This window comes from Tachyglossus aculeatus, unplaced genomic scaffold (assembly GCF_015852505.1).
Source record: "Tachyglossus aculeatus isolate mTacAcu1 unplaced genomic scaffold, mTacAcu1.pri scaffold_138_arrow_ctg1, whole genome shotgun sequence".
Taxonomy (NCBI): Eukaryota; Metazoa; Chordata; class Mammalia; order Monotremata; family Tachyglossidae; genus Tachyglossus; species Tachyglossus aculeatus.
In genome coordinates this window covers 232,438-246,809 of record NW_024044865.1, presented here as the reverse complement: position 1 = coordinate 246,809, position 14,372 = coordinate 232,438, and the positions used below count along the sequence as shown (strand labels likewise).

General features: G+C 54.6%; 1 protein-coding gene across 1 annotated transcript; it reads left to right on the top strand.

Moving 5' to 3' along the window:
• The first annotated feature begins 2,083 nt into the window (after positions 1-2,083).
• On the top strand, positions 2,084-13,570 carry LOC119923050 (maestro heat-like repeat family member 5). The gene is made up of 14 exons (XM_038742618.1): positions 2,084-2,121; positions 2,180-2,241; positions 2,758-2,819; positions 3,276-3,425; positions 9,449-9,603; positions 9,924-10,074; positions 10,418-10,602; positions 11,017-11,160; positions 11,413-11,527; positions 11,798-11,941; positions 12,209-12,385; positions 12,756-12,911; positions 13,011-13,136; positions 13,475-13,570. The coding sequence occupies exons 1-14, from the start codon at positions 2,084-2,086 to the stop codon at positions 13,568-13,570; spliced, it is 1,761 nt and encodes a 586-aa protein (XP_038598546.1).
• Positions 13,571-14,372: the final 802 nt, after the last annotated feature.

Genomic DNA, 14,372 nt, shown 5'->3' with positions numbered 1-14,372 from the left:
GAATATATGTATGTGTGTGTGTGTGTATGTGTGTGTATGTGTGTGATTTACATTATATTAATATATTACATAATTGTTATATTAATATATCTGTTTCTTGAGTATATTTATGTCTTTCTTTCGTTCTTTCATTCATTCATTCAATCGTATTTATTGAGCACTTACTGTGTGCAGAGCACTGTACTAAGCACTTGGGAAGTACAAGTTGGCAACATGTAGAGACGGTCCCTACCCGACAATGGGCTCATAGTCTAGAATATATATGTGTGTGTATATATGATTTACATTATATTCATATATTAATATAATTTATTATATTAATATATTATATCTGTTTCTTTAGTATATGTGTCTCCTTTCATTCATTCATTCAATCGTATTTATTGAGCACTTACTGTGTGCAGAGCACTGTACTAAGCGCTTGGGAAGTACAAGTTGGCACAACATATAGAGACGGTCCCTACCCGACAACGGGCTCACAGTCTAGAATATATGTGCGTGTGTGTATAATTTACATTATATTAATATATTAATATAATATATTATATAATTATTATATTAACATATCTGTTTCTTTAGTATATTTATGTCTTTCTTTCCTTCTTTCATTCATTCATTCAGTTGTATTTATTGAGTGCTTACTGTGTGCAGAGCACTGTACTAAGCGCTTGGGAAGTACAACTTGGCAACATATAGAGACGGTCCCTACCCCACAGTGGGCTCACAGTCTAGAATATATACACATATATGTTCATTCAATAGTATTTATTGAGCGCTTACTGTGTGCAGAGCACTAAGCGCTTGGGAAGTACAAGTTGGCAACACACAGAGACAGTCCCTACCCAACAGCGGGCTCACAGTCTAGAATATATGTGTGTGTGTGTGTGTAATTTACATTATATTAATATAATATATTATGTAATTATTATAGTAATATATTATATCTGTTTCTTTAGTATATTTATGTCTTTCCTTCTTTAATTCATTCATTCAATCGTATTTATTGAGCACTTACTGTGTGCTGAGCACTGTACTAAGCACTTGGGAAGTACAAGTTGGCAATATATAGAGATGGTCCCTACCCGATAATGTGCTCAAATTCTAGAATATATATGTACTGGGGGGGGGGGGGGGCAGGGGGCACAGTCCACAAAGAAAGCCGGGAAAAGGCAGATCCTCAGGACACATGGACGAAGACTGCAGGTCAGAGACCATAGGTTGGGCGGGGGCGGGGGGGGGGGATCGTGAGGAGGAAAGGAGGGGCGGGGGAGCGAAAAGGAGAGGGGCTCGAGCCCTGCCTGGCAACCGATTGCGATGTACTACTGACGTCAGAGCCCGGGCGCGAGGGGTCTGACCGTTGGGGACAGGAAGTGTTCACTGGACCGTTGGCCGAGGTGTTGGTAGTGGTTGGAGAGTTAGTGGTGCTTTCCGTGGTAGTTTGGTGGTTCGGAGCTTGAGAGTAGATTGGATCGTAGAGAGGAAAGAGAAGGATTTCGTTTATTTGTTGAGGGAAGGTGTTTGGGGAGGGCTAGGAAGAGGCGGGGGGGCTTGTTGTGGGCTAGGGAGGGGGGCTAGAGAGGGGCTAGGTGGAGGGGGGACTTGTTGGGCTAGGGAAGGGGACTTTAGTTAGATTAGCGAACAGTAGAGTAGAGCAAAGTAGAGTAGCGTCGAGTGATAACGATCAGCGGAATGTCTCGATTCATCCGGTCAGTCCACTCTTGTGTCCGTGGGCCCGGGATGTGGTCAGCTGGGAGGGCAAGAGAAGGGGAACGGGCGGGGGTCCAGGCTGGTGCCAGGGGCTGGGGGCCGAGGGGAAGCAGGGGCTGAGAAGCAGAAGTGAGGAGGCGAAGGGGAGGGGAGGAGGGGAGGGCAGCGGCAGTTATGGGAGGTGCTGGAGGTGCCTCCCCCCCCTCTTTTCTTAACCTTCGAGGGGAGGCTGAGGCCGGGGACTGGGAGAGGTAGGTGCCCCATTCCAGGAGCCTCTTTCAACCCCCTTTTACGTCTCCATCTCTTTCAACTCTTCCTACTGCTCCAGGAGAATTTTTTCTGCGAGTGAGACCTCCAGGATGCGGCGCTTCCTGGAATGGGCCCGAAAGGCTCATTTCAGAAGGCTTTTCGCCCGCCCCTCCCGGGTCGATCCAGCCCCCGAGGACACAGAGTTCAAGGAGGAAATGATGAGCACCTCCCGGGTCGCTCCAGCCCCCGAGGACACAGAGTTCAAGGAGGAAGTGATGAGCAACGGTGAGGAGCCTGGGACACGGTAGTGGACAGAGTGCGGGCCTGGGTTCTGATCCCTGCTCTGCCCCTGTCTGCTGGGTGACCTTGGGCAAGTCAGGTCACTTCCCCGTGCCTCAGTTACCTCATCAAGAAAATGGGGATCGATTGTGAGCCCGCATGTGAGACATGGACTGTGTTCAACACAATTACCTTCTGTTTACCTTAGCGCTTAATAGAGTGTCTGGCACAGAGTAAGCGCATAGCAAGTTCCGTAACCAAAGTTAATAGAAAGAGGAGATGGAGGGTGGGGTGCAGAGGCCTGGTTTTTTGTGGGTTTTTTTGGTAGGGGGGTTGCGAGGAGCCGGGTGCAGCCCCGTCCTCAGAATGTTCTGGAGCTGGCGGGGTGTCTGGGGGAGGGAATTGGGGGCAGGGGGCAAAGAGACCCAGACACAATGCTTGGCACATAGTCAGCGCTTAACAAATACCATCATCATCATCACTGAGCGAGTTCTCACCGCGGGGTTTCTCCATCCTTCCCAGAGCGGTGCTTTGATCTCGTGCTCAGTGAGCTCTACGGATCCCAGTCCCACGGCGATCTGGTGGTAAGAGCCAGCACTCCCTGGGCCTGGGCCTGGGCCTCTCCGGGGCCGGGGAGGGGGCTGGGGGAAGGGCGGGGAGGGGAGGGTCTCCCTGCTATGTGAGGCGGGAGTGGGGAGGGGATAGGCCAGGGGGCCTGGGAGTCAGAAGGCCACGAGTTCTAATCCCTACTCTGCCATCTGTCTGCTATGGAACCTTGGGTATGTCATTTCACTTTCTCCTGGCCTCAGTTCCCTCAACTGGAAAATGGGGATTGACAAAATGTATCCCAGGTGCTACAGGGACTATGTCTAACCCGATTTGCTTGGAGGACCCACCCCAGAGCTTTATACAGTGCCTGGCCCACTGTAAACTCTTAACAAATGTCACAAGTACTATTATTATTATTGCTATCATTGTTCTTACTATTAAGTGGTCAGAATGTGCCATTGCTCCTTGACCCCGGCTTCTCCTCCCACCAGTCCTGGACCAGGAACCTAACCTCGGCCCAGCTGAGTGATCTCTCCCTCCAAGTACTGTATTGTTTGAGGAGCCCCAACCTGACCAGGGTGGGGCAGGCAATGCGGATACTCTCCATCCTGCTTCAGGTGAACGCAGCCTTAGAAAATCAGGTAGGAAGCCGGGGGTGGGGGGAGGGAGGGGTCTGAGGAGGGAGGAGCTGGGAGTGGGATTGACCTTTGATGTCAGGCAGTTAGTGGCGTATTGGGGTGGGGGGCTCGAGATTGTAGACCAACTGAGAGACACAAGGCACAGTGGTGTGACACAAGTCACAGAAAGAGGCAGAGTTGCCCAGTGTCTCCTCGCCCCTAGGTCTGGGAGACAGAAGGGCCTGTATTCCGATCCTGGCTCTGCTACCTGGCGGCTGTGTGATCTTAGCAAGTCACTCCACATCTCTGGGCCTCAGCTCCCTCATGTGAAAAATGGGGATCAAGACACTGAGCCCCATGTGGTACGGCTACTGTATCCATCCCGATAATCGTGCACCTACACCAGCGTTAAGTGCAGTGACTGCCACATGCCAAGTGCTTAACCAATACAATAAAACCTGATTGTAGCCAGTCCCTCTGATGTAAGCCAGCACCATCGATCGATGGCATCGATCGAGTGATCACTGGACTAAGAGCTTGGGAGAGTACCACACAGTAGAGCCTGTGGACACATTCTCTGTCCCCAACAAGCTTACAGTCTAGAAGCGAGAGACGGACATGATGACCAATAAATGATATGGGGATGCTCTATGGTTTCCTGGTCTTGGGCCTGTCTGTCACCTGAGACCTCCCTCACTCTTCTCAAGTCACAATTAGGCGGTAGTCACATCCCCCTGCTCCCACACGGAAATACTACTCCGGCTACTTCCCCATTTCCCTAACGGTGGGGCTCTAGGAAGTAATTGTATCACACAAGAAAGCTCCTGGACCTTTGCCTTATCCAAATCCTTTCCTAAGCCCATTGTGCCTTTTTGGCTGCTCAACCATTAGGCTGAGGATTTCCCAGACAGGAAGGCGTTCTCTCATTTGCCATGTCTAAATTGGAGACCCACCGTGTACCCATATATACAGGGTCCCATCCTCACAAAAAGAAACTCAACAGAAAGTGGAATGCTAAATATCACAAAAATTCCTGGAAGATGGGCACAGGAAGCCCATAACCTTGGCATGAGCATCGACCCCACTATCTCCTTCCACCCACACAGTCCGGCCAGCAATCAATTTCCTCAATTCTACCTTCACAATATCGCCCCCATCCCCCCTTCCACTCCATCCAATCGGCTTTCACACTGATGCAAGCACTTATTCTATCCCTCCTTGATTAGTGTAACAACCTCCTTGCTGACCTCCCTGCCTCCTCTCTCTCCAATCGATCAATCGTGTTTGTTGAGCGCTTACTGTGTGCAGAGCACTGTACTAAGCGCTTGGGAAGTACAAGTTGGCAACAAATAGAGACAGTCCCTACCCAACAGTGGGCTCACAGTCTAAAAGGGGGAGACACACTCCAGTCCACACTTCATTCTGCTTCCTGAAACATTATCCTGCAAAAACGTTCAGACCATGTTTCCCCACTCCCCAAGAAATTCCAGCTGGGGCTTACCAGTGGAAAGAGCCACGGCCTGAGAGTTGGAGGTCATGGGTTCTAATCCCAGCTCCTCCACATTTCTGCTGTGTGACCTTGGGCAAGTCACTTAACTTCTCTGAACCTCAGTTACCTCATCTGTAAAATGGGGATTAAGACTTTGAGCCCCACGTGGGACAACGTGATCACACTGTATCCCCCCAGCACTTAGAACAGTGCTTGGCACATAGTAAGCGCCTAACAAATTCCATCATCATTATTATTGTATTATTATCCAGCTTTGTTTCAAACAAACACTCCTCACCCTGGCCTTTAAATCACTTCACCGCTTTGTCCCCTCCTACCTCACCTCGCTTCTCTCCTACTTCAACCCAGGCAGCATGCTTCGTTCCTCTAACGCTAATCTTCTCACTTTACCGTGATCTCTTCTATCTCGCCGTCGACCTCTCGCCCACATCCTCCCTCTGGCCCAGAATGCCCGCCCTCTTTCATATCAGACAGACAACAATAGTAATTGTAATGGTATTCCTTCAGCGCTTACAATGTGCCAATCAATCAATCAATCAATCAACCGTATTTATTGAGCGCTTACTGTGTGCAGAGCACTGTACTAAGCGCTTGGGAAGTACAAGTTCGCAACATATAGAGACAGTCCCTACCCAACAGTGGGCTCACAGTCTAGAAGGGGGAGACAGAGAACAAAACCAAACATATTAACAAAATAAAATAAATAGAATAGATATGTACAAGGAAAACAAATAAATAAATAGAGTAATAAATATGTACCAACATATATACATATATACAGGTGCTGTGGGGAAGGGAAGGAGGTAAGACGGGGGAATGGAGAGGGGGACGAGGGGGAGAGGAAGGAGGAGGCTCAGTCTGGGAAGGCCTCCTGGAGGAGGTGAGCTCTCAGTAGGGCCTTGAAGGGAGGAAGAGAGCTAGCTTGGCGAATGTTGGGAGAGATGGCATTCCAGGCCAGGGGGATGACGTGGGCCGGAGGTCGACGGCGGGGCAGGCGAGAACGAGGCACGGTGAGGGGATTAGCGGCAGAGGAGCGGAGGTTGCGGGCTGGGCTGTAGAAGGAGAGAAGGGAGGTGAGGTAGGAGGGGGCGAGGTAATGGAGAGCCTTGAAGCCGAGGGTGAGGAGTTTCTGCCTGATGCGCAGATTGATTCGTAGCCAATGGAGATTTTTGAGGAGGGGAGTAACATGCCCAGAGCGTTTCGGGACAAAGGCAATCCGGGCAGCGGCGTGAAGTATGGATTGAAGTGTGGAGATACACGAGGATGGGAGATCAGAGAGGAGGCTGATGCAGTAGTCCAGACGGGATACGATGAGAGCTTGAACGAGCAGGGTAGCAGTTTGGATGGAGAGGAAAGGGCGGATCTTGGCAATGTTGCGGAACTGAGACCGGCAGGTTTTGGTGACGGCTTGGATGTGAGGGGTGAATGAGAGAGCGGAGTCGAGGATGACACCAAGGTTGCGGGCTTGTGAGACGGGAAGGATGGTAGTGCCGTCCACAGTGATGGGAAGGTCAGGGAGAGGGCAGGGTGTGGGAGGGAAGACAAGGAGTTCAGTCTTGGATATGTTGAGTTTTAGGTGGCGGGCAGACATCCAGATGGAGATGTCCTGAACGCAGGAGGAGATGCGAGCCTGGAGGGAGGGGGAGAGAGCAGGGGGAGAGATGTAGATTTGGGTGTCATCAGCGTAGAGATGATAGTTGAAGCCGTGGGAGCAAATGAGGTCATCAAGGGAGTGAGTGTAGATCGAGAACAGAAGGGGACCGAGAACTGAACTTTGGGGAACCCCCACTGTAAGGGGATGGGAGGGGGAGGAGGAGCCTGCAAAAGAGACTGAGAATGAACGACCGGAGAGATAAGAGGAGAACCAGGAGAGGACGGAGTCTGTGAAGCCAAGGTCGGATAGCGTGTTGAGGAGAAGGGGGTGGTCCACAGTGTCGAAGGCAGCTGAGAGGTCGAGGAGGATTAGGATAGAGTATGAGCCGTTGGATTTTGCAAGCAGGAGGTCATTGGTGACCTTTGAGAGGGCAGTTTCCGTGGAACGTAGGGGACGGAAGCCAGACTGGAGGGGGTCGAGGAGAGAGTTGGTGTTGAAGAATTCGAGGCAGCGCGTGTAGACAACTCGTTCAAGGAGTTTGGAAAGGAATGGTAGGAGGGAGATGGGGCGATAACTAGAAGGTGAGGTGTGTTCAAGAGAGGGTTTTTTTAGGATGGGAGAGACATGGGCATGCTTGAAGGCAGAGTAGAAGGAACCAGTGGAGAGTGAGCGGTTGAAGATGGAAGTTAAGGAGGGGAGAAGGGACGGAGCGAGAGATTTCATGAGATGAGAGGGAATGGGGTCAGAAGCACAGGTGGCCGGAGTAGCACTTGAGATGAGGGAGGAGAGCTCCTCTGAGGATACCGCTGGGAAGGATTGGAGAGTAGAAGAGAGTGTTGAGAGCCGGGGGGTTGGAGAAGGTGGGGGAGTGACTTTGGGGAGGTCGGACATGATGGATTTAATTTTATCAATGAAGAAGGAGGCCAGATCGTTGGGGGTGAGGGAAGGAGGAGGGGGAGGAACCGGGGGCCTGAGAAGGGAGTTGAATGTACGGAAGAACTGACGGGCATGATGCCCTGGAATAGATACAAGGTTATCAGGTTGTCCCACTTGGGGCTCACAGTCTTAATTCCCATTTTACAGATGAGGTAACCGAGGCACAGAGAAGTTGAGTAATTTCCCCAAAGTAACACAGCTGTCAAGTGGTGGTGCCGGGATTAGAACCCCCGACCTCTGACTCCGAAGCCCGGGCTTTTCCCACTGAGCCACGCTGCTTCTCTGCTTCAGATACTTTCTGTCCCCCACTTCGAAACCTTAGTGAAGGCACTTCTCCTCCAAAAAGCCTACCCTGACTAGGCCCTCCTCTCCTCTTCTCCCACTCCTTTCTGTGCCGCTCTGACTTGCTCCTTCATTCATCTTCACTCTGATCCCCCCGGCACATCGGTATGAATCTGCTTAGAACTGTAATTTATTGACTTTTTATCTATTTATCATTTACTGATTTATATTAATGCCTGTCGCCCCCTCAAGACTGTAAGCACGTCGTGGGCAGGAAAGTGTTTGTTGGTTGTTCTAGTTTACTCTCCCAAGCGCTTAGTACAGTGCCGGACACACTGTAAGCGCTCAATGACTGCGGTTGAATGACTGAGTGAAGGAATGAACGAATAGAAATCAGTAACTAAAGTGAACATATCATTTCTCCCCATCTGTCATCTCCACAAAACTGGCACGTTTTATCTGCAATGGCAGTTTTTCCAGATCTGGAAACCGAAGGATTAGGCATTCTGAGACCTACATTTTCCTAATTTTCTATCTTCCCGTGTGTCTGTACTATTTAATGATGTCCCTGTTGCACAACACAACTTCTTAGGGTACCGTTGCAGGTGAAAGGTGGCCCTGGGAATCGTGGCAGTGTGCACATAAAGTAGTTTTCCGAATACCCATTCCTGATTTACTTTTGGTTACGCCCAGCTGAACGAGCAGTAGCACAGTGGGGCAATACTCAAAATCGTTCCACAGGACAGGACTCATTGGAATATCTATTTATGAGTCTATCAAATTTTTTTAAATGGGAGTTTTATAAGGGCAGTGAACAATACTAAACATCCAAGAACAGGAAAAATCAGTCAGTCAATCATATTTTTAAGCACTTCCGGTGTTCAGAGCACTCTACTAAACGAATGGGAGAGTCCGATATAACAGCAAATGAAGCCATTCCCTGTCCACCATGTGCTGTCAGTCTAGAGGGGGGAGACAGATAGTAAGAGAAAGCAAAAAATGAGAGATACGGACGTGAGTGCAGTGGGGCTGGCTGGCTGACCGGCTGGCTGGGGGAATGAATAAAGAGAGCAGGTCATGGTGACGCAGAAGCGAGTGGGAGAAGAGCAGACGGGCGGGGGCTTAGTCAGGGAAGACTTCGTGGAGGAGATGTGCCTTCAGTAAGTCATTGCCTGTCGGATCTGAGGAGAGAGGGCGTTCCAGGCCAGAGGTGTGTCATGGGCGATAGGTTGGCGGAAGTCTGGATGAGATGGAGGTAGAGTGAGTACCTTGAATACAGTAAGTACAGTGAGGAAGTTGGCATTAGAAGTGCAAAGTGCGCGGGCTGGGTTGTCGTAGAAAATCAGCAGGAAATAGGGGGCAAGGTGGTGGTGTGCTTACCCACTGGTGAGGAGTTTCCGCCTGCTGTGGAAGTGGACGGGCAACCACTGGAGGTTCTTGAGGAGCGGGAGTCTCTCGCTCTCCCTTCTGCGGCTTCTCCCCACTCAGTTCGCCAGCACTTCCGGTCCCCTGCTCTGCGGACTGGAGCCAGACTAGCAGGCCTGGGCCTGGGAGGCTGTGGGGCCTTCACCGCTTTGCTGCTTGGGGCCCAGACGGCCGGGCCGGGCAGGGTTCGTGGGGTGGGGGCGGAGGGGGGTCGGTGGGAGTGGGGGACACGACGGGAAGGGATGTCTGGCGAGGTTGTCGAGTTCGACTTTGACCGTCTGCCTCCCCACTGACCTACAGGCGGCCGACTTGGCAAGGAGCGTGTTGGAGCACCACATCTCCTCCGACCCCCAGGCTGGGAAGACCCTCTTCAAGGAAGTCCTGGCCCTGCTGGCCTGTCACCACACTCGGGAGACAGTGCAGGTCTTCCTCGAGTACTCAATACCTCTGAACAGGTACGGCCACCATCGCCCCCCAGCTCCTCGGGACGGAAAGGCCCCAGCTGGGACAGACCCGGGATGAAAGACAACGGATACCTCCGGGGTGGGGGCCTAGGGCGAACCTCGGCAGTTGTATGGAGCCTGGGGGCCTCGGCTCTCCTTGGTCTCCTCCTGAGGGGCCGGTCCTGGGTGGGAGGTGCAGGCAGGTGAGTGGTGAGGAGATTCCCAGGCCCCCAAGGCTGCAATCCAGGGTCTCCGCAATGCGTTGGGGCGGGATCCTGGGCCGGTGCCGGGGGAGAAGTGGGAAAAGTTGAGTCCGGGTTGTGGCTCTACAGGCAGGTCCTTGAGGTTTGGAAATCTGTCGGGGGGGATGCTTCCATCGCCTCCTGCATGATGCGGGAACTGCTCCGTAGAGTGTTGGTACGACCTCTACCTGAGGAGAGCAACGGGACCGAGTGGGAGAGGCACACCCGAGGCTCCATCGCGGTGAGAGCCAGAAGAACGGATCGAAGGGCAGGCCTGGCTGGAGCCCGTAGCCCTTAGCACTGAGCCCCACCCCTGCCCCACCTCTTCCCACTCCTTCCGACCCATCCCCTGCTGCCTGGGGAGGTTGCCCAGGGCGCCAGGGGTGGGAGTCGGGGGCTGTCCTCGAGGGCACAGGAGGCCAAGCCCCGAGAGGGGCCACCGAGCTGGGTGCTGCCTAACCCTGCCCGGGGCTTCGGCTCAGAGTGGGCCCCGGGTGTGGGGTCAAAGGGAGCCGTGGACAGAGGCCAGGGGGCAGGTCGGGTTGGGGGGAACTTCTGGCTGAGCCCATGTGCCACCCCACCAGGCTGTGAACACGCTATATGAGCTTCTCTTTGCTGTGGAGTACTCGGAGGCTGTGGCTCGACTCCTCCCCCAGCTCTTCCTGGCCTTCATCATCCAGATCCACTATGTGCTGGAGCTGGGCCTGGTGGGGGAACGAGTGCTCTTGGCTGTGGAGCCCACTGTCCCCTCTGCCCTCAGTCCCTGGAGGTGAGCGACCAGAGGGATGTGGAGCTGGGGAAGAGGGACCCGTGAAGGAGATACTCCAAGTGAGGATGGCTCATCCCCCGATCACCGGACAGATCCCTCGAGGACTCTGAATTGGGGCCGGGGGCTCCAAGGGGCCGGGGAGCCGATGGGCCGTGGGTCTGGGAGGCCGGAGATGGCAGAAATTCCAGGGAGCTCCTGGTTCAGGTTGTCCCTGCTGGGCTGGGGACCAAACATGGCAGGGATGGGGGATTTGGAGGTCAAGTCTCGTGTGTCCTACCCCTGGGGGTAGGGCTTACCTGTGACAGGACAAGACTTTTGGGGGACATGCCCAGAATCGGCACGACTGACGGACACCCTCTGGTCCTCTCGCACCACCCACCCCGCCCTGAACCCCCAAACCCTCGGTGCTTTCAGGACGGCCCTGGAGGCCCTGAGGGGGCTTCTGTCCACCAGAGGATGTTGGCAGAGCTTCATAGCCATGGAGTTGCAGGATGGTTGGCACCTCTTCTCATCCCTCAACACCTTCCAGGAGGCCGTAGCCCTTCTGGCCAGGGGTGTGTGTGTGTGTGTGTGTGTGTGTGTGTGTGTGTGTGTGTGTGTGTGTGTGTGTGTGTGTGTGTGTGTATGAGAGAGAGAGAGAGAGAGATGGGGTGGGCAGGATCCCCCAAGAAATTGGTCTGGACGAGTGGGTGGGGAGTAGCCTCCGCAGTTAATTGCCCTATCCTTGGCCCTCCCCGAGCTCCTATTCCCCGGCCCCGGGGCTTCCCGGACTCCTCTCTGAGTTCAGCCCTGCGGGGCTCTTTTCCCCAGGACCCTGGTTCAGAGCAGTTGCCCGATGGTGGCCGAACTCCTGCCAATGGTGGCCAGCTCTTTGCAGGAGAAAGACCCGCAGGGCCGAAGTGTGGCCATGGGGCTGCTGGTCGAGGTAAGAACAGGGGTCCAGGGCCCTGGAGAGAAGGCTCGGATCCGCAGTGGGCACTGTCACCTCAGCCAGGGACCCCCGGACCCCGAACCCCGGGTGAGAGGGTGGGCAGAGGTTGGAGGGGAGCGGGGAGGTACTGGTCCCCGCCCCCGTCCCAAACAGCTTGGCACTTGTTGCCCCCTCTCTGCGGGTCCCGGCTCCGCCTTCCCGATCATCAGACTCCCGCCCCCTTCGCCTACGCGGTCCACTCGCAGACACGGTATTCTGTGGCAGTTGATCTGGACGCCCTGCATGGAGACTGCCCTGGATCCCGAGGTCGTGCGGTTCATCTTCCGGGATGGCCTAAAGGACCCCGACCCCTTGGTGAGAGCCATCAGCCTGCAGGCCCTCAGCAGCCTGCCCCTCAACCACGACAAGGTCAGGGGCCCAGCCCTCTGGCCACCCCCATAGGGTGTAGTGCCGGAGGGAACACCAGCCCGGGACCCGGACAGTCTTTGAGAGCACCCCGCCCCCGGGGAGGGCCCAGTTCGGGCAGGGGAAGCGGGGCGACAAAGGACTCCCGGGAGCGGTCGGGGGCGGCCCCGGGGTGGGCAGTCCGGGGGGGGGGGGCGGGATCGAGGGGCCAGGGGAGCCGTCTCGGGGCGGACCGCCTCACCGTCGCCCTCTTTGCCCTCGTCTCCTCAGGAACCAGTGCTCCTTGCTCAGCTCCCCTTCCTCCTGGAGGGCATCACCCAGAAAGACCAGGAGGGGCTCCTAGCGGCCATGGACGCGGCGACTCTCACCGCCCGCAGCCTGGGCAGTCGGGGACTCGGCCACCTCCGTAAGGATATCGTCCTCATGCTGAACCCGTTCCTTGACGACGTAAGTCTGAGGGTTTCGAGGGGACAGGGGAGCAGCCGCCGCAGGGCCAGAGCCCGGGAACTCCCGCCCCGACCCCAGCTGTGCCAGAGCCCAGAGGCGGCCGCTTCCACAGCTCCCACAGGGCTCGGGGCATTAGCTGCCCTTCCGCAGCTCGTCAGACCCGCGGTGAGCCACGGCTCACCCCCGCCCCCTGCCCGGAACTGCGTTCCCCCCCCCCATGCCGGCGATGTCCTCGCTCCTCACTCTCCCCCCGAAGACCTCAGTCCCCACGTTGTCCCTGCCCTGGGGTCCCCAGCCCCCGCTCCGGTGCCCGCAGCCCTCCCCTCATCTCCTGCCCCTCCCACACACTCCACCGGGGATTTCTCCTCAGGAGAGACCCCAAGTGCGGGTGGCAGCCCTGGAGCTGCTGGCAGCCGTGGCCAGCAGCTGTCTGACGGTTCCAAAACCCCGTCTCCATCATAAGGTGATCTGCTGCCTCCTCCCCATCCTCTTCCACCTGAAGGACGAGCACCCGACAGTGGCCAAAGTGAGTCTCCCCCACCCTCCACAGTACCCATCTCTCTGGGCCCCTGGTCCGGGGCTCTGCCGCCCCCTGACACCAACCCCTCGGGTTCTCTGTTTCCAGAAAGTCAGATATACATTCTTCTGGCTGGCCCAGAATATCGGCTGGAGGGACTCCAGAGTCGTCGGATGGATGTTGAGGTGGGAAGAGAGGGAGAGCACGGCCTATGGTACCATCTGGACGGCCTTGGTGAGTATGTCAGGTATGGGTGGGGGCTGGGAGGGGGTGTCCTTGGATCTGGGGTGGGAACTGTGGGGGCGGATCCCTCCTGCGGGGCATATCGGTGAGATATGTTGGGTAATTATTCCGTACACAGCACTGTACCGAGCTCCTCGGAGAGCACAGTTGAATGGTTGGTGGACACGTTCCCGGTCCGCAATGACCTTACAGTCTGGTGTGAAATTTGCGGCCGTTGTCTTCCTCGGTGAGTGGGGAGTGGAGGACACTGGGGAAAGCAAGCAAACATACAAACCAAAAACCAACAGAGTAATGCCACACCATCTGGCCCGACCCCTTTTCTCGGCCAGATCCCAGAGGAGACCTCTCTTGGCTCCTCCTCCCTGACTCCGGGGACTGGATATGGAAGCCAAGTCCTTCCAGCAGTCCTTCCGGGAAGAGGGTGAACGGATGGATGGGCAAACAAACGAGGAAAATAATGGCTTGTTTCTTTTCCCCACAGTACACACCATCACTCTCTATCCCGCGAGCCCACTGCTCTCCGACAAGACGTTCAAAATCATTTTCCAGAGTGAGTCCTAACAAAGACACGCACCCTTTCCATTTGTCCCCAATCTCTCTCTCTCTCTCTCTCTCCCTCCCTCTCTCTCTCTATCTCTCTCTCTCTCTCTCTCTCATTCTCTTTCCCTCTTCTGTCTTTCGCCATGCTCTGTGCTTCCTCCTCTGTCTTGCTTTTCTCTTTCACTCGCCTTTCTGAATGCTGGCCCTCTGAGACTCTAGCAGCTATTTCCCCCTAGACTGCTAGCACCTTCTGGGCTGGGAGATCTGTCTGCTCATTCTAGTTGACTATATTCTCCCTAGCGCTTACTGCAGTGCTCTGCACATGGTAAGCGCTCTGGAAATACCATCCACTGACGGATTGATTTCTCTGTCTTCTTCTTTCCTCTGTCTCGTGTTTCAGGCTTTCCCATCTCCGCAGCCCTGGGTGGGTGGTGGTAGAAGGACAGAACGAGGCAAGGGGAAGTTCTGGGCTCAGGAGATTGGAGTTGGATGGGGAGTGGAGGACTCTTCCCATGTCCCCGGGGCATGATCAAAGTCGTGGAGGGGAACAACTTCTAGTGGAGGACTGCCTTGCATCACACGTGTTCTTTACCACCCCTTTTCAGAAATTGAAGCTCTGAAAAACGACTCCTCGTCCAAGATCCGCAGATTCCTGAACACCTACGAACGGAGACAGAAAGAGAACAA

Bases quoted from the DNA above. Each gene is read 5' to 3' on its own strand.
- LOC119923050 (XM_038742618.1), top strand. From the start codon at position 2,084: ATGGGCCCGAAAGGCTCATTTCAGAAGGCTTTTCGCCC. The intron at 2,122-2,179 runs GCCCCTCCCGGG...GGAAATGATGAG, and splicing joins TTTCAGAAGGCTTTTCGCCC to CACCTCCCGGGTCGCTCCAG. The intron at 12,912-13,010 runs GTGAGTCTCCCC...CTCTGTTTCCAG, and splicing joins AGCACCCGACAGTGGCCAAA to AAAGTCAGATATACATTCTT.